At 38.4% G+C, this 25,512-nt stretch overlaps 1 protein-coding gene across 1 annotated transcript in view; it reads right to left on the reverse strand.

The window, feature by feature from the left end:
- The window catches only part of LOC136863441 (proteasome activator complex subunit 4A), a 1,047,550-nt gene that overhangs the window by 435,320 nt on the left and 586,718 nt on the right, over nucleotides 1-25,512 (reverse strand). Inside the window, exon 23 of the mRNA XM_068225934.1 lies at nucleotides 24,942-25,071. Within this exon, the coding sequence (XP_068082035.1) occupies nucleotides 24,942-25,071 (130 nt within the window). The remainder of the gene's footprint in view (nucleotides 1-24,941; nucleotides 25,072-25,512) is intronic.

A 25,512-nucleotide genomic window follows, 5' to 3' on the forward strand; every position in this document is an offset into this window, starting at 1 on the left:
GTGAATGCCTGAAAAAGAAAAAATATTTGAAGTGAATTTTGAGAAAAAAGGGAAGCTAAAAGGTCGAGATTAACACACAGCTATATGAGACTCACCCCCATGTTCCACCATTCACCTTTCTACACCCTTTGATAGTTGAGCGCTAGTGGTGTGCATTGTTCGAACTTGAGATAGATAACCAAAATGGAGCACGATGAGCTTTACTGCAAATGTGACCACCATCAGACTTAAGTGGAGCATGTAATCTAAACTGCCAGAGTTTGCTCCAATTCATTCAACAGGGCATGTTCGAAGCAAAGTTTTCTGACTGGGGAGGGATGACATTGTTTGCTTTACTGACTTTGCAAGCAATATGGATCATCCAGAGATGAGAAAGCCCTTGTTTACAAAGAGCAATTGCCGGAAATTGGGAGGTATAAAAGAATGGTTGAGTTAACCACTAGTTTTGAGCTGAAGTTCACCATGCCACGTGAATCGACGGACAGCGTTATGGACAAAATTCTAAACAGTGAATATATAATAATCAAGAGAGATGGGCTCAGTTCTAATGTTTGGAAGAAGTTCCTGCTTGTGGTAATTGCAAACAGTCAGCGAACAGGGTATGTTTCCTGTGAAACATACCGTGTACTATTAACATATAAATCGGTATAACGTGTATTATTGAAAAAAACAAACGCGTTTGCAAATTTAATGTTAGCGCTTCTTGCCAAGCATTGCCCAGCAATACAAAGCAAACCACAACTAGCGCATGTGTTTTCTTGCATGCCAAAGATTTCCCACCATTCAATACTGTTACGGTAGAAAAATTAAAGTAAGTTTCTGCATCACACGGAGAAGTATAGAAGCATGGTTTGTTTATTTCATGTCCAAGTATACATAGATGACATACACTGGTTGCCATGGTTACCGTGAATGTCCACACTAATTCTAGATAGATTCCTTGATTTGACATCACTGATGACGGGGATGCATATTGTTCCTCAAACATGTATGAATGAATAAATAATTTTCAATCATTAAAAGTTTATTGACAAGGTGGACCCAACATAAACTACTTTAAATAGTTTCTTTGACAGATTTGAATTCTAGATAGACTCGCAGAGACACATCTATGTTAATTACGGTAAGAACTGATTAATATCAGTGCTAGTTTTGGCAATTTTTTATGTGCTACCACATTATTCCACCATTAGTAGGGACGGGAACAATTCTACCTGTGACTGAGATAGCGCTTGAAGGAGTGAGTACGAAGGAGCAAGGTCGAACGAACATAGCTCACCTTGCCTTTGGAAAGCAAACTTCAATCAGAGCCATGCTCGACAAATATGAACCGAGCATGGAGCATGTTTTGCACGATGCTATTGAGCACCCCTGTCCTAGACAGTCATAACACATCACAAAAGATGCGGATAACTCTGGATACCAATCACATCCCCATGTGTGAATTCTGCAATCTCATGTTTCACAGTATTGTGAATGTCCTCTCGTGTCCCAAACCGTCTCTCACGCAATGGTTCTTTCACTTTGTGGATGAGATCAAAATTGTATGGAGACAGGTTCAGTGAGCACCGTGGCTGTTACACTACTTCCAACCCCCATCACAGAAGTTGCCTTTATAAAGCCTTTGCCACATGCAGTCTGGAATTGTTGAGAAGATCCAGGTGTTCGCCCCTAAAGGCACGACGAAACTGTCACTCCAGGATGTTGCTTTCACTTTCGTGCCATGTGGAATGAAGTCACCTGCAATCAAGGCTGTGATGTCATAAGCTACAATGACCATCAGCTTCACTGGGGAGGGACCAGAACTTCTATCTTTGTGGTGATCCAGCATGTCGCCATTCTGCAGATTGGCGTTTGAGCTCTGGTTCAAACACCCTGGCCCAAAACTCATCTATGGTCACTATTCCTTCCAGCAATTGCTTGCCACCCTTCCAGTAGTGTTCCAAGTTGTCAGAGCATATGAGTTGTCTATTTGCAAAACCAAAAAAGATTGAAATCCACTTTTTATGCTGATTATGTTCTCTGTCCACTTTTACACAAGACAACAAACTATCAGCTGCAAACTCTGCCTTAAACCAGTTATTTTCTTCATCAAATTTGGAGTTAGGCAAAATATTTTGAATCTCTGTTGACTAAACATGTTGGGACTCAGTGGTAAAATGTAGATGTGCTTTAATTTTGCAAAGAACTCACTGATGATGATAATAACCTTCCATAAAACAACCACCCAGAAGAGAGGGACGATGCAAGTGGGCACAGTGTACACAACGGCATTAATTAATGTTTAATTCTGGTTCATTTTGTGTAAATACATTGGATTTTACATTGTATTGATTTCTTTTGAGTTAACTTTTGAATAAAGCATTTTTGGTACATTTTCATTCCTTCAATTTCTTTTGTTTGGTGCAAACCTGGCCAACTCCAAATTTGAGATTTAAATATTCCAAATAATTATACAAATAAAATATTGCTATTTTGTAACATTCATTACAATGCTATTTATAAGCAATTAAGCAAATAATAGGCATTTTTAAAGGAGATTCCAAGTACCAATTTTCACGCCTGGAACATTTTCAGTCTTTCAGATATATGTATCCTCATTAACAGAAATCAACTCCTTCACTTCTTGCCTCCCACCCCTTCTCCCATTAAGTGGACTTTCCAAAATCTAAAATAAAACTAAATTCTCATTATTTAAGTTTATTTTCTGGGTTGAACCGTGTTGTCGTAATCTGTACATTACGTACAGTTCGCCAACGTTTCGAATACATGGCAGTATTCTTTTTCAAGGCGACTGAAATACCCGTATGAAGTAGATGTTGATTTCCATACGGAAGCTGAAATATTTGTTCCGAATGAGTAAATTTATAATACCAATATAAATGGTCCGTTATTGGACATTATAAAATTTCCAGCTAACTCATTCCTGGTTGCCAGTGTTTCGCCCCCGTGTGCTAGGCTGGGCTCATCAGTTGGTACCTAGCACACCTACAAAGACGCTGGCTAGTGCATACCGTGGAGGACACTGCGTAGACTAATTGTAGCCACAGGCAGTGCCAATGCACTATGAGAGACTTTGTCTCATTATCAAAAACTGATGCCTGCTTGGCCATCAGGTGTGCTAGGTACCAACTGATGAGTCCAGCCTAGCACACAGGGGCGAAACGCTGGCAACCAGGAATGAGTTAGCTGGAAAATTTATAATGTCCAATAACGGACCATTTATATTGGTATTATAAATTTACTCGTGGTTCGTGTTTGTGGGTTACTGTAGTCATGTCCTAGTTCGTGAACCATGGGCAACGGCTGAGTGGCCTAGTAAGTGGTCCTGAGAGTCGGGATACCAGTTGCTATGGAATGGGAGTGGGCATCTCGGACATATTCTAAGTCGTGGCCCTCCTTGTGCTCAGGCGGCTAGGACTATACAATCCACCGGTGGTCCATAACATGTTAGAGGAGAGATCCTCACTTGGACTATGTGCAAGTAGGGTAGCATCCTGCTTCATGAATTTACTGAGCTCAGAACATTTTAAGCAAGCCTCGGACCTATGGAAGTAATGGAGTCCCACTCCCATTTGATAAGCAAGGGACTCCTTGGAAACAACTTGGCGAATGAAATGGAATTCGATGGGGAGCTATCAATATTAATGGGACTTATGTAAGAAAGAAGGTAAAACTGGCCGAGTCAGCAAAGAGGATGCATCTGGATGTGCTAGGAGTAAGTGATATTCGGGTAAGGGGAGATAATGAGGAAGAAATAGGAGATTATAAAGTGTACTTGACGGGTGTTAGAAAGGGAAGGGCAGAGTCTGGGGTAGGGCTCTTTATCAGGAATATCATTGCACGCAACGTAGTTTCTGTTAGACACGTAAATGATGTGGGTAGATTTGTCAGTTGGAGGAATTAGGAGAAGAACTGTGTCCGTGTATTCACCATGTGAGGGTGCAGATGAGGATGAAGTTGACAAGTTTTACGAAGCACTGAGTGACATCGTGGTCAGGGGCAACAGCAAGGATAGAGTAGTGCTAATGGGCGATTTCAATGCGAGAGTTGGGAATAGAACTGAAGGATACGAAAGGGTGATTGGTAAATGTGGGGAAGATATGGAAGTTAATGGGAATGGAAAGCGTTTGCTGGACTTCTGTGCTAGTATGGGTTTAGCTGTTACAAATACATTCTTCAAGCATAAGGCTATTCACCGCTACACATGGGAGGCTAGGGGTACCCGATCCAAAATAGACTATATCTTAACCGATTTCGAATTCAGGAAATCTGTTAGGAATGTACGAGTCTACTGGGAATTTTTCGATGATACAGACCACTATCTGATCTGTAGTGAACTAAGTATCTCTAGGTCCAGGGTAGAGAAAGTGAAATCTGTCTGCAAACGAATAAGGGTAGAAAATCTCCAGGACGAGGAAATTAGACAGAAGTACATGGATATGATTAGTGAGAAGTTTCGAACAGTAGACAGTAAGCAGATTCAGGATATAGAAAATGAATGGGCGGCATACAGGGATGCTGTAGTAGAAACAGCAAGGGAATGCCTAGGAACAACTGTGTGTAAAGATGGGAAAAGGCAAACATCTTGGTGGAATGATGAAGTGAGAGCAGAGTGTAAACGTACAAAGAAGGCTTATCAGAATAGGCTCCAAAGAAGGGCCGAGGCGGACATGGATTTGTACGTAGATGAAAGAAACAGAGCGAAACAAATAGTTGTTAAATCCAAAAAGAAGTCATGGGAAGATTTTGGTAATAACCTGGAAAGGCTAGGTCAAGCAGCAGGGAAACCTTTCTGGACAGTAATAAAGAATCTTAGGACGGGAGGGAAAAAGGAAATGAACAGTGTTTTGAGTAATTCAGGTGAACTCGTAATAGATCCCAGGGAATCACTGGAGAGGTGGAGGGAATATTTTGAAAGTCTTCTCAATGTAAAAGGAAATCATCCTGGTGGTGTTGCAAACAGCCAAGCTCATGGGGAGGAGGAAAATGATGTTGGTGAAATTATGCTTGAGGAAGTAGAAAGGATGGTAAGAAAACTCCATTGTTATAAGGCAGCAGGAATAGATGAAATTAGACCTGAAATGGTGAAGTATAGTGGGAAGGCAGGGATGAAGTGGCTTCATAGAGTAGTAAAATTAGCATGGAGTGTTGGTAAGGTACCTTCAGATTGGACAAAAGCAGTAATTGCACCTATCTATAGGCAAAGGAACAGGAAGGATTGCAACAATTATCGAGGTATCTCATTGATTAGTATACCAGGCAAAGTATTCACTGGCATCTTGGAAGGGAGGGTGCGATCAATCGTTCAGAGGAAGTTGGATGAAAACCAGTGTGGTTTCAGACCACAGAGAGGCTGTCAGGATCAGATTTTCAGTATGCGCCAGGTAATTGAAAAATGCTACGAGAGGAATAGGCAGTTGTGTTTATGTTTCGTAGATCTAGAGAAAGCATACGACAGGGTACCGAGGGAAAAGTTGTTCACTATACTGGGGGACTATGGAATTTAAGGTAGATTATTAAAATCAATCAAAGGCATTTATGTTGACAATTGGGCTTCAGTGAGAATTGATGGTAGAATGAGTTCTTGGTTCAGGGTACTTACAGGGGTTAGACAAGGCTGTAATCTTTCACCTTTGCTGTTCATAGTTTACATGGATCATCTGCTGAAAGGTATAAAATGGCAGGGAGGGATTCAATTAGGTGGAAATGTAGGAAGCAGTTTGGCCTATGCTGACGACTTGGTTTAATGGCAGACTGTGCCGAAAGCCTGCAGTCTAATATCTTGGAACTTGAAAATAGGTGCAATGAGTATGGTATGAAAATTAGCCTCTCGAAGACTAAAATGATGTCAGTAGGTGAGAAATTCAACTGAATTGAATGTCAGATTGGTGATACAAAGCTAGAACAGGTCGATAATTTCAAGTTTTTAGGTTGTGTGTTCTCCCAGGATGGTAATGTAGTAAGTGAGATTGAATCAAGGTGTAGTAAAGCTAATGCAGTGAGCTCGCAGTTGCGATCAGTAGTATTCTGTAAGAAGGAAGTCAGCTCCCAGACGAAACTACCTTTTCACCGGTCTGTTTTCAGAACAACATTGCTTTACGGGAGTGAAAGCTGGGTGGACTCAGGATATCTTATTCATACGTTAGAAGTAACAGACATGAAAGTAGCAAGAATGATGGCTGGTACAAACAGGTGGGAACAATGGCAGGATGGTACTCGGAATGAGGAGATAAAGGCTAATTTAGGAATGAACTCGATGGATGAAGCTGTACGCATAAACCGGCTTCGGTGGTGGGGTCATGTGAGGCGAATGGAGGAGGATAGATTACCTAGGAGAATAATGGACTCTGCTATTGAGGGTAAGAGAAGTAGAGGTAGGCCAAGACGACGATGGTTAGACTCAGTTTCTAACGATTTAAAGGTAAGAGGTATAGAACTAAACGAGGCCATAACACTAGTTGCAAATCGAGGATTGTGGCGACAATTAGTAAATTCTCAGAGGCTTGCAGACTGAACGCTGAAAGGCGTAACAGAGTATAATGATAATGTATGTATGTATGGAACAAACATTTCAGATTCCCTATGGAAATCAACATCTATATCATCTGATGGCCAAGCAGGCATCAATTTTTGATAATGAGACAAAGTCTCTCATAGTGCATTGGCACTGCCTGTGGCTACAATTAGCCTACGCAGTGGCCTCCACGGTATGCACTAGCCAGCATCTTGGTAGGTGTGCTAGGTACCAACTGATGAGCCCAGCCTAGCACACGGGGGCGAAACGCTAGCAACCAGGAATGAGTTAGCTGGAAAATTTATAATGTCCAATAACGGACCATTTATATTGGTATTATTGAAATACCCCTACTCGATCCGAGGTAGTCAGTCCATACGCAGCAATCACACTATAAGGGTGGTTCCTGACCTTGGTCTTTTATATCCTCATGAGACAGCCAGGGTGCTTATATCAGCCAGAAAGGCTAGGATATAAAAGACCAAGGTCAGGAACCACCCTTATAGTGTGACTGCTGGCTGGAGACTGACTACCTCGGATCGAGTAGGGGTATTTCAGTCGCCTTGAAAAAGAATACTGCAATGTATTCGAAACATCGGCAAACTGTACGTAATGTACAAATAACAACTACACAGTTCAACCCGGAAAATAAACGAAATAATTCTACACACCGTGGAAGCTTCACCTCTAAGATAAAATCTCATTATTTACATTTTATACATTTTTCGGTTTCCTGAAAAATTTAACCATTTGGAGATGGCCTGTTTTGGAAATAGATGACTCACATGACATACCATGTCCACATTGTATGTCAGTGAGTGCAGAAGATAACCATCTTGATGCAATTTTACATAGATGAACTTCTTCCCGTAAACTGCTGTGGATATTCATTTTTCAATCCCTATTCTGAATTGTAACTCAAGTAGTGTCTATGTTCTGTCCACATCCATACAACGGAGCCTCAACCCTACCCACCTCATTTGATTCCCCTCCCCTCCTGGTCAGCCCTATCTTTCGTGATAGCTGCAAAAGCTAATTCGTCCTCCCTTTTTTCCTTCCCATGACCCTGTTCCACCTGTCTTTTCCTATCCCCTACTTTACATTTCCCTTTCCTATCTTTTCCCTTCCTCCTACTCCCACACATCTCAGCAACAGTTCCCTGTTGCTCATCTTCCCTCTGTTGTTCTACCTGGAGTTACTTGTACTGATTTCTCACAGAGACCTGCCCTGAATTCTGATCCTGTATAGAGCCCTATAACCAAGCCATTGACTATGATTAAGTCTAATCAGAAAGCCTGAGTACCAAACACTCGTTTTCTGTACTGTCAAATCATCTGACGCTAATTAGCTCTAAGGCCAGGTCAAAAATCTTCGGTAAGAACAGCTTTACATCTTTCCATTGAACATCAATTGTGTTCCATCTCAACCATCTCTTAGAGCATACAGAATATGTACAGTTTTACATCATACAATGACCACTTGACTTCCACACATTCTGTTTCTGTTTAAAAGATGTAGCTGAAGTGTTTTGTTGTGCTGTGTACTGTGTTTTTATAAACTTGTGATCTCTGTATGTTGTATGCAATGCACAACATAACATTTTCCACTAAACATAATCATAAATTGTGCACAATACCAAAAAAAATAAAAAATCAGATATTTTAAGCCAACTGGAAAAAGGAGAAAGTGAATCACATCTAGCAAGATGTTTGATGTATGTAAATCCACAATATCCAGAATGAAATGAAACCAGCAAAACATTTTGCAATTAGCATATAAACTTGATTCCAAAGATGGTTCAAAAAACTACAAGGGAAAGAAATGATTCAGATCTTGATCAGCGAATTTACACGTAGATTTTGCAAAGACATTCGAAAGGAGAGTTTATATCAGAGCCGCATTTTAACAGCAAGAAGTCTGTGATTATTTCACAAAATAAACTTAAGCTAACTATGTACTAAATAATTCGAGATGCATGGAAATATTACCTTCAGGATTTAAATTTTGTGCACAGTATGATGTTCAGTTATCTCAACCATACCTGGTCCCAATTTTTTTGGATAATCGACATTCTACTGTAATGCTAAGGGTTTGGATAAAGAAAACCAATAGGGTCAGAAATACTGAAAACAAAGTAAGGTTACGTGTACATCAAATTTTAGATGAAGTTATATTAATTCGAAGCGTAGCAGAATAAATGATGATGATGATGATGATGATTATGATGATGATAATTGTTGTTTAAAGGGGCCTAACATCTACGTCATCGGCCCCTAATGGTACGAAATGAGACAAAATGTAATGACAATTTGAAAGTCCATTGGTCAGAAATATTAAAAACGAAGTAAGGTTACGTGTACATCAAATTTTAGATGAAGGTATATTAATTCGAAGCGTAGCAGAATAAATGATGATGATGATTATGATGATGATAATTGTTGTTTAAAGGGGCCTAACATCTACGTCATCGGCCCCTAATGGTACGAAATGAGACAAAATGTAATGACAATTTAAAAGTCCATTATCATCCACTGACCAGAATTCAAAACTTGGAAGAATGAATGGATGAATACGATTTTAAAGCAATCAGTCGATCCGACCCGCAATGCCCCACATTCCCAGAAATTAGTGTAAAACAATAATATTACTGACCAAGGGACCGCTTCTAAAGCACAATCCTGAATCGACACTTGTTGTCTTAAGGGGTCCAAAATTCAGGTCATTGGCCCCTCATAATGGTACTTATCAGTAGTAAAGTAGAACCGTGCTATTTGTCATGTTGTGGTACTAATCAAATGTAGCATAGATTCATAATATTCCACACATTATGGTACTACTCACAGATAACGTAATACGCATATATAATGCAGGCCTATGGTGTTTCTCACATTGCAGTGCCACTTAGAGGCAACGCAAACCTACGGTGTTCCTCACATAGGTGCACTAATGAAAGGGATTCCTACTATCACGTGGAGTTTCTCACATAGTGGGTACAAATCACAGGCACACAGGTGTCACTCATGTAGTGATACTAATCACAGGCAATGCCCAGACCCGTGGTGTTTCTCACATAATGGTGCTAATTACAGGCAACGTAAGCCCGTGGTGTTCCGCTTGTAGTGGTACTAATCACAGGTACTGTAAAACCTATCCTGACACTCTCTCTCTCTCTCTCTCTCTCTCTCTCTCTCTCTCTCTCTGTTGCTACTAATCACAAACCTATTGTGTACCTAACAGAGTGGTTCTACTCGCGAGTACGGGTGACCCATGGTGTTCCCCACGTGATGGTGCTAATTACAAGGAGCCTCATGGCCTTAATTTGATCATCCCTTAGTGACCCCTTTTAGTCACCTCGTGACAGGCAGGGGATACCGTGGGTGTATTCTTCATCTGCATGAACCACCCACAGGGGGTTGTGTGCTGGACCCGCAAGAGCTACTTTATTTCGCTGAAGTATGCCAGCAAGCCAGTTAGGACCCCCCTATCCGCCAGCTTGGGAGTATCACCTCTCGCCCTGCTATGCCAGTGTATAAGAAATGAATGTACCAAAATATTCAAAAGCTTGGTATGCGAGTAGATTAAAGTTTCACCTAGCACGGACAGAGTACACATACAAACCAAATACAACCCTGTGTCAAGTACTTTTTTTTTTTTTTTTTTTTTGCTAGTTGCTTTACGTCGCTCCAACACAGATAGGTCTTATGGCGACGATGGGACAGGGAAGGGCTAGGAGTGGGAAGGAAGCGGCTGTGGCCCTAATTAAGGTACAGCCCCAGCATTTGCCTGGTGTGAAAATGGGAAACCACGGAAAACCATCTTCAGGGCTGCCGACAGTGGGGTTCGAACCTACTATCTTCCGAATATTGGATACTGGCCGCACTTAAGCGACTGCAGCTATCGAGCTCGGTCAAGTACGTTTTAAAGGGCAGTTCAGATCATAGGTGTTTGTATCAATGTACAGGGACCATTCACGTAGGATGAAATGGGACCCCTGATACATCTGACAACGTCCCTCACCGACGAATGATACACGAACCTGCTGTCAGATCATGTCCACCCATTTGTTTACTTCCACCACACTGCGGGAGATCTGTACGTACAGCAAGACAATGCACCGTCTAGCTGCCCCCAAACTGTGGGTGATTTACTCAATGAGTACTCCACGGGCATGAGAATGCTTGCCAGGTCTCTAACATAAATTTGTGATTGCGCTACTTACATTTCAGGGTCTTTTATTCATAATGTTGACAAGGTGGAAGAAAATTTATCAATCAATCAATCAATACTGATCTGCATTTAGGGCAGTCGCCCAGGTGGCAGATTGCCTATCTGTTGCTTTCCTAGCCTTTTCCTACATGATTTCAAAGAAAATGGAAATTTATTGAATATCTCCCTTGGTAAGTTATTCCAATCCCTAACTCCCCTTCCTATAAATGAATATTTGCCCCAGTTTGTCCTCTTGAATTCCAACTTTTAAAAATATAAGAAATTTATTTTAACTCAACCTATTCAATACAGTACAAGATGTTAACGTATTAGTTAAACATCGTTAAAAAATGGTTGAGACATGTTTCGCCCCTTCCGTGGGGCATCATCAGTCATATCAAATACCTCAAAATTCTACCAGATGTCTGGTTGGAAATTATAAAAATATGTTGCATGAGTGAATACATTATAAAACATGTACAAGACCTTATCATTAACAAAATATCAAATTGATTAAAAAATGTTACACTAGTGAACACGTTGGTGAATTTTCACTCAAAACAAGGCCGTCATATGTACAGTATTGACAATAATGGTAGTTAAAGTCTTATTTGAAGTTAAGTTCGAAGACAGTTTAAAATTTATATACAAATATTGAGAATGAAATGCAGAATTCATATACTTACAATTTACTGTACGCGTATTTTACATTGTAAAATAATGTGCAAAAGCATTCCAAATTTGTATTAATTTCCATAAAAAGAAAAAAAATTTTGGAGCTCAATATTGCGGTCCTGGTGCAGTCTAATCAGAAATGGCTTCAAGATGTGAAATTTTGTATGTGATTTATGACCAGCTCATGTAAAAATGTTGCATTACGTTGTAATTCAATTTGGATATCTATGTTGACTAATTATATTTTAGACTCAAACAAAATAGTTCATTGAAGTATCCATGAGCTAATCACCTCCGTTGGACACTCTCTAAGAAGACGGAGTGCCTAGTGCATGTAAACAACAGTTGATATTTGATCAAAATGAACCATAATGAAAAAAGTTAAAATAATGGCTTGAATGAGGGCAGTTGAAATGTTGTTAAATCTCCCCCCCATTGACTAGTGTTTTAAGTTTTTCCATGTGTTTATGTTGCTGAAGTATGGGATTTCAGTTTTATTGGTTGAATGGGCGAATGTCGAAACGTTGTGCGATGTAATTAATGTTGAGCTGTCTTATGTATGTGGAAATCTGAAAGGAAGGATAAGTCCTTAATTAGTTGAGTGAAATGATGGGGAAAGAGAAAGAATGAATGCGTTAAAGAAATGAGACTGTGAAGTTAAAAACTTACCTTAAGTGCTGTTGGACTGTTACCTTATTGCTAAGAGGTTTGTAAAGCACTGGCTGTCACTAACGTCTTGCTCCTCGTATTGTACGTGTGATGTCTTGGTGGAGGGGAGTGGGCCTGAGAAGGCGGGGCTATGGGCCTGTGATTGGCGCATGGGAAGGAGTTGTGTGTATTGGGGGGAGAACAGGGGCGTGATAAGTTGAACGGCTTAGTGGGGGTGCTTGAAGAGGTCGTTTTGAGGACGTTAACTAGTCTTTTGTCTTTCATATTTAACTTATTTAGCGAAATTATTAATTGTTCATAAAGAGGGCTTCGGTTGTCTATTGGATCATTTAAATTTTTATTACTGTTGTATTTTTGGTCCAAGAAAATGTACAAATTTTCGAACTTGGTCATGAGTCTGCCTTTATCTAGTCTTTTTAAAATTTGGAGATCTTCTTCGATTGTGGTGAAACTGTGTCCTGTGTCCTTCATATGGATGATAATTGCTGAGTGTTTGTTGTGTTTCTGGGCATTAAAATGTTCAGCATATCTAGTTGTGAAGCTTCTTCCGGTTTGACCGATGTACGAACTATTGCACTCGGCGCATTTCAGTCTGTAAATGCCGGAACCCGAAACTTTATTCCTGTCCGAGTTTATCTTGTTGTGGATGAAGAATAACTTTTGATTTGAATTGTGGGTCGTAATGGCTATCTTAATATCATGTTTCCTTAAAGGGGTAGCGATTTGATGTATGATGGGATTAGATGATTTTTTTTTTTCATTGGGGAGAGGTTCGTGGTCAATTTCAATTTCACTTTATTGATTATTTTATGTATGATTGAGGGATTGTATCCATTGAAACTAGCTATTTCTTTTATGGAATTTATTTCTTTTTTCAAGTTGGTGGTTGACATGGGAATTTAGTGCTCTGCACACTAAACTGTAAAATGAGGCTTGTTTGTGTGACTGTGGGTGAAGAAAATTTTGTTTTATGGTTGTAGGAGTGAACGAAGGTTGTCTGTAAATTTGGAAATCAAAATTGTTTAAGGTCCTGGTAATTGTAATGTGGAGAAAATTGATTAAATTATTGTCCTCGACCTCATTGGTGAACTTGATGCAGTTTTCTAGGTTATTTAAGTAGATTAGTATGCCTTCACTATTGTTGCAACTTTTATCTATTACTGCTAATGTGTCATCGACATAGCGTAGCCAAAGACACAATCCATTAATGCTATTTGTTATTTTACTATTTTCGAGATTAACCATGTAAATTTCGGCGAGTATGCCCGAGATGGGATCTCCCATGGCTAGACCTTCTTGTTTGTATATCTTGTTGTTGAAAGTGAAATAATTATTATGAAGAACGAAATTTAGCAATTTTAAGCATTCTTCCATTTCTAATAGACTTAAGGTGTTGTGTTTGGAAAGATTATTTTGTACGATTTCTATAGTTTTCTTAGCGAGAATGTTCGAGTATATGTTGGTAATGTCGAAAGAACACATTATGTGGTTAGGTTGTAAATTAAATTTATTGAAGTTTTCGCATAGTTCTATTGAGTTTTTTTTATAGGGGGGTAGTTGTGAAATGTAAAATGATTCCTGAGAAATTTCTGGAGGAATTGTGAAGTTTTGTACGTCGGACTATTTCGGCTATTTATGATGGGTCAAATGGGTACGTCCTTTTTATGTATTTTTGGCAATGATCTGACGGTGGGTAATTTGGGATTCATGTTGATGAGTTTTTGATATTCGTGTTCGTTAAATAAGAAAGGTGAGATTTTTAGGAGTGTTTTTAGACTACGTTGAGTTTTTAAGGTAGGATTTTTAGGGATTATTGAGTAAGAATTATCGGGAAAAAATCATCCGTTTTTTCAATGTAGTCATGTTTATTCATTAGGACTATGGTATTGCCTTTGTCGGCTTTTGTTACTATAACATTATTGGTGTCCACCTTTTTTTCTTAATTCACGGATTTGCTTTAGTGAGATGAAATTATTGATGTTAGAAACTTATTTTACAAGAGTGGGTAATTTCTTTTTTATCTCATATCTCACGTCGTTCTATTTGTCAAAGGGAATTTGTTTGTTTATGTTTGATTCGCTTCCGCTATTGTGGTAATTATGTGCTCAGCTTTATGTGGACTAGGCCAATTATATTTTAGGCCTTGGTCAAACAAATGTATTTCATTGTCTGAAAATGTAGTGTTGGATAAGTTGATCGTGACTGGAGTGTTGTTCCATGAGGAGATGGGAGTTTCTCTGTTTCTGTTTTGGTTTAAGGATTTAGCTTTCTCTTCCATTAGACATGTTAACTTGTGGTTTTAGGTTTTTTGCTTTTTGTCCAATATGTTCTGTAATTTGTGTGCAATATGTCTTAGGTATGAATTCCATTCAAGAGGTGATAATGATTGAGCAGTGGTCAATTGTTCCCGGTAAAGTTGCAGGTTTAATAGGGATTTTTTTCTATACCTTAGTTTTATTTCATTTCTGAGCCAGATGGTCTTGACTTTGTTCTGGATGTTTTTAGATTTGTGTTTTGGAATGTTTTTCCTTTGGGTTGATTTTAAAAACTTGGGTACCAGACCTAGTCTTAAACATTCCTTTAAGAATAAATATCTTTTCAAATTTTTACTGATTTTGATTTTGAGGTTTTGATACCTATTTGTATTAGCCTGGTTGGCCTTATCATTACAAGTAATGAAAATCATTTTCTCCATATTGAAAGAATCTTATTTTATAATAATAAGAAATTTATTTTAACTCAACCTATTCAATACAGCACAAGATGTTAACGTATTAGTTAAACATCGTGAAAAATAGTTGAGACATGTTTTGCCCTTACTGTGGGGCATCATCAGTCATATCAAATACCTCAAAATTCTACTAGACGTCTGATTGGAAATTATAAAAATATGTTGCATGAGTGAATACATTAAAAAGCATTTACAAGATCTTATCATTAACAAAATATCAAATTGATTTTAAATGTGGCGATAGTAAGAGCAGTAGCCGAGTTATGTATCTCATGCCCCGAAAAGACTACTCCGAGGTGCAGACTGCAATTAACATACTTCTTATTGACTCTGAGACAGAGAAAGAGGTAGGAGAAAGGTGGCAAGGAAGAGTGAGTAGGATGAAGTGAGGTAGAGACGGGAGGAAATAATTTGATCGCTCGCGATGTATACAGGAAAGAAACAAAACAAGATAGAAAACACCAGTATATAGGTCTTCAGGTTAACTTCAGAGTCCCAACGGACCAAGGCTGTTTCCTGTACTTCCAGCCCGCTATACCTGGACAGTCAACCCCACACACATGACGAGTCTTCAAAATTTACAAGAAAAAAAAAAAAGTTGTTTGAATGTTTAACTTTATACTTTACTAATAGGATCTGTGTGCTTCGCTACATGTACAAAAGACTTAAGAGAAAAAAAGTTAACGATAAATGGATAGCATTATTCATGGAATGTACTGTACTACAGTAATATTATTATTAAACATGTTAAAATAGGTCCATCGCATTCTTCAAATTAACCCTCTGAGATCGTATGTTGGATGTGTTCCAATATGTGTTTATTCCAATAACTACCATTATTGTCAATACTATACATATGATGCCCTTGTTTTGAGTGAAAATTCAACAACGTGTTCACTACTGTACCATTCAGAGAGAACTTGGTTTGTTTACGTTCAGAGGAGCGAGCAGGTGAGCCAGCGACAGCTGTGTGTGTGACGTAGCTACAGGGACAGGACAGACCACCCGCCTGACGCCACGTGTAGCCTGCATGGCCTGGTATGTTCTGGATATAAACGTCGCGACTTCGCGAACATTCGATTGAAAAATTTAATAAAAGTCCTATAACAATAACCACAGTGACTTGAGCGTTACGTCATTCTGAAGAGGATAACATAAACGTCCAAAATTGTGAATCTCAAGAAAATCCGTCGAGGGATTCTCGAGATAATCAGCCTCAAATAGATCATGTTATGTGATGACGTAGGAGCCCCAATCTGAATATAAGGAGAGCTCACTTTACCCAGATCAGTACTGTGCGTCCACCTCCTGTTTTTAAAGTATGTGTTCTGCGTATCTATACTCGTTTTATGGGTTCATTGGAGGTACGCATAACGAATGAACAGTGGCGCTCACAATTCCTGCTGTCTTCTAGCCCATAAACAAACATCTCGTTATATTACCCCGGTTTAGGGAGAGGGACCGATGTCTTTAAAATGTGAAAGGATGCATAAACAGGATTGCAAGGGGCTGCTGGACCACCCGGTATATGACCAATGATCCTAAATGACCAACCACAAATTAAATATAAACATCTTACAAATTAAGTGTACAGTTTGATAATTTTATATGATGTGACATTTTAGGTCTATTGTAATTGGCAGTGAATTTTATGTGCCAGGACAGTACGCCATGTGTTCCGCGCAGAGTGTTTGCGGCGGAACCCAAAGGGATGACATTCTTTTTTTTCTTTTGTATAACCCGTTGAGGGGTGAAGAGCAGCCTTATCACCGCAAGAGAAGCCGGGAATTTTTTTTTTAATACTGCTGAACTCCCACAAGAAATATTACCTTCAAAACCTTTTGTAATATCAAAACTTCAGATTCAACGTCTTAATAAACATTCTCTAACAAGTGTGCATAAAATGCTTTGATATCGCATTTTAGGAAGGCATAAATAATAATATTAGGAAATTAATTGTGGAAGTAATTAACTAATTAATTAATAAGAAATTAAGAGACATGTTAATTACAACATAGAGGAATTCAGGACGTCAATCGAATCATGAGGTACAACGTCAGAGCTCAGAATATAGGTGGCGAACTCGAACAAGAGTTCTCTTACTTGCTTACTTGATGGCTACGCGTGTTGTTCGAAAGCTCACTACGCAGGGAGGTCTTTTATAGACCTGGACAGCTGCACATCAAGCAGTACCAGTTCGATACCGGCCAAGGCAATGAAGACCTACAGTAGGAAATTCGTGTGTCCCAGAGACATCGCCCAGATCAAGATGCACGACTAAAAGGGAGGACTGATGCCGACAGCGTCCTAATGCCATGACTCCAGCCTAGAAGGAGACCAGGGTCATCAAGACATCCAACTTAAGTCGACAAATCATTTATACTGGACATTATCTGTTCTATGTAGCTGTAATAAGTAGTTAACTTTCTTCTTGAAGGGATTATTGATTGAACAGTAGTTTGAGTAGATTTCTAATATCTTTACCATGTCATTTTCTTGTGTTATACAATGTTGAATTTGTATTTTCTCCTACTATACGATTTTTAAGGTGCATGATGACAGTATGTGAACATCATCGATTACGCGGGTTTCAATAAGTCATGTCATGGGAGAAGTATCTGGTTTAAATATCAGCCATCAGCTAACCTTTAAGGAATATTACATTTCCATTCAATTACTATAATATTGAGGATTGTGTAAGTGTAATAATTTTTTTTTCTTCGGAATTTATTTCTCCTACATTTTACCAAAAATGTTTGCTATATTTTTCACGAGGGAGCAGGCTCATCTGACATATTAATGCTATGCTAATGAACGGAGAGCTTTCTTTTGGATCCGATTTCATACTTTTAAGGGAGGACATTGTCTGATTAATATATTTATGTGTGGTTCCAGTCATTTATGAAGATTTTCCCGTGATATTTTGGACGGATGTTGCGAATTATTTTTGATATTTTACCTCTCGCTTTGTGCCACGTGGAGAGATGTTGCATTGGATTATGGAGATTTTATGTGCTATTTGGGGGCAAATCTTCGCGTCTCTATGATCAGAAGCACATGTAATCTATTTTCTGCGATGTTCTGTGCAATGATGAATGGATATTTAGGAATAATTTATCATCATTTGATGTATCTGCGATTAGTTGTTTTCGTGAGAGAACCATAGGCGATAGCGTCTTCACAAAATATTATTGAACCACGAGGTAAACCACATGTCTTCCTATAAAATAAAATTGAGCGTATGAGATTGTTAGAGCCTTTTGTCATACTGGATGAGCAGCATCACAATAATATCAAAATCGTAGCTGTATAATACTACTCAATTCCTCGATATTTGATAAATTTCGGTAACGTCCTGAGTTCGATGCAGATACTGACGATGTTATTAGTCACCATTACCCAGACTATTTCAGTGTTCTCCCCAGAAATTTTTGTCAGCCGGGTGGAGGAATACTACTTCAAAAATGAGTGATAAAATTTCAATAAATAAATTGTTTATTCCCCTCTGGTTGATATAGGTGGGGCACATGCTTGGATTAACAATAATATGAGAGAGGTAACATAAACTGAAAAATTGATTTCACTGTTATCACCAACATGACAAAATAAGATATCTTTTTCTACCATTAAAAAATTGAAATTTACTTTTAGCATGACATTTTATATGTTGATTTTTCTTTTCTTCTTTGAGGCCCAGTTGCCTACAGCTCTTACATAATTGAATTCTGTTGAGTCTGGTCGCTCTAGTGAAATCAGCAGCAAATTGTTGAGTGTGCTCTGCTTCATACGATTCCTCGAAGAGGTTTTAACTCTCTTCAAAGCCAAAAATCCCCTTTCACATTCAGCTGTGCTCACAGGTATGGACAGTTCAATAGCAGCTGGTCTTACTAAATTTGGAAAAGATTCCTTAAGCTCGCATGTTGTTCCAAACTTCATCATTACTTGTTTAGGTCTTAATGCAATGTAGGACTCTCCTTGGAACATTTTTGATGCAACAGACCATTCCACTTTAGCGCTATTGTAATTTATGACTGGAGGGCTTCCCATTTTAGAGTAGAAATCAAGAAGCAACTCAGAAGCTTCATTCTGATCTTGACTTTTTGCATTAAACACTCTTGAAAAGCAGGAAATGATGGGCATATCTGGAAATCAGTGTTCTAGATGCTGGATAACAGTATCTATGTACTAGTTGTTGTCTTGAAGGTCACAACATCGACATCTGAATAAGTGATGTGGAAGTCTGACCATTCACCAGCAAGATGGTGACCGAGACTATGAAAATTATTTCCTGGAGTCTCTTTCAATTGTAAGACGCTGAGTTTTGTGGCTTCTAAGATTGGCTCAATTTCTGTCAAGTCAATATCTTGCGATTGCCAAGCTCTAGACAATGTGCACAGAACAGGTAAGATATCTGAAAGCTTCATAATTGCAGCTAAGAAATTGTATGTCTTCATGTACTTGCTTAAGCATTCAGCTGTAATATCATTCCTTTCAGTGGCCTCTCTTTCAAGTGCAGCAACAACACTCACCATAGATCTTCTTAGAGACTTTACAGCAGAGTCATGAGACAACCATCTAGTATCACTGGCCAATTTTAGTTTAATTTGAGGGCTGTCCATGATATTCTGGATTTCAGTTAAACCAGCTATCCTGACTGAGGAATTTAGAAAAAAAGAAAGAGTTGTCTTAAAATGTCATTAAACTTCACTAAATAAGGCACTTCAGCTGCTGCCTGGGCACTAGCATGTGCCAATCTGTGGTTAATGCAGTGTCAGTTTACCATGAGTCGATTTGTTTTCTCTTTTAGCAGTGTTGCTACTCCCTTTTTCTTACCAATCATGAGAGCTGCCCTGTCAGATCCTAGACCTACCAAATTACACGTTTTAAACCCAAAATTTCAAGGATTTCAATTACCGTAGTTTATTTATTATGGTCTCAGCTTTACCATCAGTGATGTTGCAGGTTGACACAAAACTAACATTAACCTCTTTTTCAAGTTGATTGACATATTTTATGTACACAATAAGTTTCTTTAGTACAGAAATATCTGTAGTTTCATCACACAGAACACTGAAATAATCTGCTGAATATATGTTCTTTAATATTTCACATCTAATTTCTAAAGCTATAACATCAAGTAACTACTGCATTATTCTTTCTGAAGTATAATTAGCATTATCACCAATATTAAGATGCTTTAGGAATGTACAACCCATAGCCTCACAGTGTTTGAGCAGTTTTCCATATAATGTAGTGTGTGGTAGCTCATCTTTTGCCAACCAATACATTGATCTTAGGGCTCCGAGAAAAGCATCTCTCTGTAAATTGTTTAAAATAGAAACAGATTTTTGTATTTGCCCAAATCCAGTTTCTTCGAATGCATGTCTTTCACTTAAGTTTGAACAAGAATCAGTATGCAGCTTGCTTTGTTAATGGTCAACTAAACACTCCTTTCGAAGTCTTGCACACGGTATAGTCACCCAAGTCACTTCCTTCTTTGTCGGTTTCTTCAATGAACATTTTATACATGTGGAACAAAACATACCATTTTCTTTCACAACTAACCACGTAAATTGCTTAAACCAGTCATTGCTGATGCCCAATAAGCAGTGTTTAGAAGAATGTTTCACTTGTGGTTTTTCATTTTGAATACTTTCCACTTCACCAGGTGAGCCGGCCTCAGCAATGTCCTTTTCGGAAATCTCTCCTGGTGTTGAATTATTACTTTTACTAGGTTCTTTCTTAATGAAAGAAGAGTAGATGTTTGACGAGATTTCCTGCTCATTTTGAGAACACAGAATTTGGCGTCAAAAACACGAAGAAATAAAACGGGCAGTTCATTTAGGTAAGCCCCGCCAAGAGATTGAAAATAATACCAATATCCGTGATGAATTAGAAAGTAAAGCACAAATGGAAAACACTGACAACAATAGTTAAAATGTAATTAAATTGGAACTATAATTCAACTGAAGTCCATTGTTAGCAGTAGTAAATGTTAAAGAAACCAAAAGAACACCGGACACACGGATTTTCTTCGAAAACAGCTAAGTTGGTGACACTGAACATTAACACATACTCTATCGATTCGTATGTTTCATATTCAATTGTAGATCGATATTTTCCGTCAAAATGGCTGCCATAGCAAATGCGCAATACCAAATATTTTATTGAAGTATTTGGTAAAATATTGTGATAAGCTAGCGATGGAGTGGAATCGAGAAAGTCTGTCTCGAGTTGAGTTCTATTCCTGGAAATGGACACTGCGCCGGAATCGAGTCCATGGGAATACGCATCGGTATCTCTGACCGTTCGTAAAATTACTTGTAACAACGAAACTAGCGGGAATGAAATCGTGATGTAACGAAGGAAGTGTGTTTAGAATAACACTTAATGACTCCAAGACAATGATATGGTTCAATATATGCGAAGTACATACATTTCAAATCAAGAATAAAATAATTAACAAAACCCCAAACTCGGTTAAATCTTAACTTATCTCAAATATTAGTGTGGTATTCGCGTTACCACTTCATGAAATTAAGTATGGAAGGACTGAATGTCAGTAATTTCTGTGTAGCTGCTAATGATATTGTTGCCCGGCCGAGCGGCTCAGACTGTTGTGGAGCTGGCCTTCTGACCCCAACTTGGTAACAGAGAATTTTGAACTTCTGGTGTTCTACCGCTCGTTCATAATGGTGTATAATCGTGCTTGGCTCAGTCCGGTAGTACTTGAATGTGCTCAAATATGTCAGCCTCGGTACATTTACTGGCACGTAAAAGAACTCCTGCGAGACACAATTCCGCCACCTAGGCGTCTCCGAAAACCGTCCAAAGTAGTTACTGGTACGTAAAGACAACATTGTTATTATCAGTATAACACTGTTAATGAATTCACCAATGTGACTGGGAGGATGCCGGTACCAAGCATCACATTGGGATGCTGTAAGTTTAATAATGCTGCTGCAACAGATAATCCTCTCCAATTGATTCGCAAATCTATATATATAAAATAAGAGTTTTGTCTGTACATTGCTCAGAATTTGAAAAGAATGATATATTTGTATCGGTCATGTTCACAGTAACAAGAAAATGCATTTTTTACTTTTCCGTAATTTCTGTCTGTCTGTCTGTCTGTCTGTCCGTCCGTCTGTCCGTCTGTCTGTATGTACACGCATCACAACAAAACGGCTGAAGAGAATTTAATGAAAATCGGAATGTAAAGTCGGGTGATGATCCGCTACAATCTAGGCTATAAATTATTTTAATCACGCTGAGTGAACTGGTAGTTTAGGGGAAGGCCTGAAATTTAGTTCTCAAATATTTATGTTATTAGTGGTCGTGTCTTAATGAAAATCAGCAGACAAACATGGGAAAATATAAGTCGCTACAATATAGGCTATACACGCTGAGAAAAATGGTAGTTTAGGGGAAGGCCTAAAATTTAATTATCAAAAATGTATTGTATTAGTGGTCGTATCTTCTCGAAAATTGGTATGCAGTGTCGGGGAATAAGTCACTATAATCTAGGCTATCAATAATGTCATTCACACTGAGTGAAATGGTAGTTTATGGGAAGGCCTGAAATGTAATCTATATATAAAGTAAGTGTTTTGCCTGTACATTGCTCAGAATTTGAAATGAATTGTATTTCTGTGTCTGTCATGTCCACAGTAACAAGGAAATGCATTTTTTAACTTTCCCGTAATTTCTGTCTGTCCGTCTGTATGTATGTATGTATGTATGTATGTACACGCATCAAGAGAAAACGGCTGAAGAGAATTTAATGAAAATCGTCATGTAATGAACCACTACAATCTAGGCTATAAATTATTTTATTCACGCTGAGTGAAATGGTAGTTTAGGGGAAGGCCTGAAATGTAATTCTGAAATAAGTTATTTATGTCATTAGTGGTCGTTTCGATAAATCTATATATATCAATCTCACAGCTGCGCACCTCTAACCACACGGCCAACTCGCCTGGTCGTACCGACTGAAACAGCCTGCCTGTATACTGGCGGGAGGTAGCTGGGGAGTAAGATAACGTTCTTCTTTAGCATGTCATTCCTCTGGTTCATACATTTTCTGATATATCTGGTTCGTAACACACTAGTTCATCATAGTATTTGAGCTATTCAATACCTACTCTGAGGCACTGATTGGAATGAGTAGTGTGCATGTTTAACAGAATAATGACAGAGGAGTGTTCACGGCAGTCTGCGAGCTGTTTATTCCAGCTCTGGAACTTTGGACTCTTAGATCGGCACCGTAGTACTGTTCGTTGAAAGTGTGCAGTGTTTCATTTGATCGAGTATTTTATATGATAACATTGCTTTCAATCACTACATTCCTACTGACGCTTTTGTAATGACCTATGTTGGATTAAGTTAGAAAAACCACCAAGTCAGTCTTTCTGAGAATCCCGTAGCGAAGCACGGGTACATCAGCTAGTGCATTTCTATATTGAGAGAATGTAGTTAGAATTTTGTGTTTCAGAACGCTAGTAATATTTCACAATCGCCATCTCGTTCTTATAATGGTCTCTAACGATCCTGGCCAATATTATACAGTGTATTTCTTCCATTTGTATTGCATGGAATTTGTTATAATCGTTATTAATTCAAGTATTGATAGAGAATTTTGAACTTCTGGTGTTCTATCGCTCGTTCATAATCGTGTGTCATCGTTCGTGCTTGGCCACTCCGTTGCTGTGGAGTGCCGTGCGGGTTTGTGACGTCACACGGAATCGAGACGAGTGCTCGCAAGCGATTCTACGCTGATCCAAGAGCCGCTCATGCACAACGCTACGTTATAGTGAAGCATACCACTTAAAATCCAATGTAATTATGCTGCAACAATGGATTTTTATCATTTAAATAAACAGTTTCACAGTATTTATATTTTAATTCGAAACAACCAATGACTCAACTATGTGTTCAAATAATGTAATTAGCACACATCTAGGTTATGTTATTCGGGCGGTCTGTAAAAAAACCATTAAAAAGGTCCTGGGGAGTACACTGTATTTGTACCGGATTGATTATTGTGTGCAGGCCATCATTTATGGGAGTCTTCCATCTCCATAAAATGGATGAATAACATGTGGACATGTGTGTATATTTGTAAAATAGTATCCTTAGTTGTAGTTGGTTACAATTCTTTCCTTGGTGGATGATGGTAACGGGAGATTTATTACGTGCATTTTATTTTGTTATCTCCACAGGTTGAGTGATTTTATTTTTATTGTAAATTATTGATGTGTATGTTACCATTGTTGTTCTAAGTTTCGGCATTGTGTTAAGGTCATGACACACGGTTCAAGATTTAATTTTAAAAAATTATCTTGCTTACTTTTATCACGTAAAGTCACGTGTATTCTGAGGTTACGCTGAACAGATAATCACTGAAAGGTCGAGTTAAATTGGAGAAACAATTACCATGTAAAATTAAGTGTCCATCAAAATTAATTTGTTTTTGTATTTTCATCTTTTTGACCAGTCACGTAACTTAAGCATTTAAAATCTTGTTCCAGATTTTCCGGCATGATTTGACATGTGTACGAGCATCACTCTCTAAGCAAATCAAATTTAATATTCAAAATAATATTCGACAATGATTTTTATGAATTTTTTAGGTCAGAATTAGTAGGAATTTATTACCATGTACCATCCCATTTGCTTTAATTTTTGGATGTACAGCAAGATTAAAAGTAGAATTTAAAATTTTAGTGATCATCTCACACAATCATAATTCTCAGAAAGACGGAATTATTTTGTAATAAATCATCCACCATTAATTTGTATTACGATGGTTCATTATTTACTGATATCTGCCCATTTCCTTGATCCACACTTTTTTTTTTTTTTTTTAATGGAACATGTCAATCCCTTACTGATCACCCCTGAGGGGGTCTTGTGCCTCTAATGTGTTAGTCGTGGCTTAAACAGGCAGATTACATTCTGTGATGTTTGAAACAACACACACTGGCAGGTTTCCCTCGTCATTTCATCTAGTAACCACTTAATAGGAGACAGAAAAGCATCATAGAGATTAGAGCTTGACTTCAAATAGAGACACTAAATTCAAGAAAGCAAAAATTTGATTCATACGTAATTTTATAATATCAACTAAAATTTCTTACTCACCTTTCTGGTGAATAGGTCTTCACTTATGAGAGATTCTGTGAATAGCTCCACGCTGCGTTCAGAGTAGTCAAGGTCAGGATGATTCAAACAGCGGAGGAATATCATACCCAACTTGCGCAGCCTCCAGTGTCTATGAAAACAGTGATTACATTCAGCAATCAAATAATATCATATAAAACACAGCAGAATTCCTTATAATCCTTTTGTAATAAAATGAACAGTATTGGCTGAAGGTCAATTTCTACAATTGGCTGTTAGGAATCATTTTATATGCGAGTAAATACATACAAATGACAGTGAACATGTTGAACACTTCGCGGGCGATGGTTAATTCATGGCCTTAGGCAGTGATAAAATAAAAACATTTAAAAATGTGTAGAAAATTTCGGAAAATTTACTAAAATCATGAGTGTATACCCAAATGAACCCACCTAAACTGCTGAAGAGTGGAAACAAAACTTTGAAGTGCATTGGCACTGCCGGTGGCTTCAAGTAGCCTAAGCAGTGGCCTCCACGGTATGCACTAGCCATGCGTCTTGGTAGGTGTGCTAGGTACCAACTGACGAGCCCA

The sequence above is a fragment of the Anabrus simplex genome, chromosome 2, assembly GCF_040414725.1.
Source record: "Anabrus simplex isolate iqAnaSimp1 chromosome 2, ASM4041472v1, whole genome shotgun sequence".
In the NCBI taxonomy this organism is placed as follows: domain Eukaryota; kingdom Metazoa; phylum Arthropoda; class Insecta; order Orthoptera; family Tettigoniidae; genus Anabrus; species Anabrus simplex.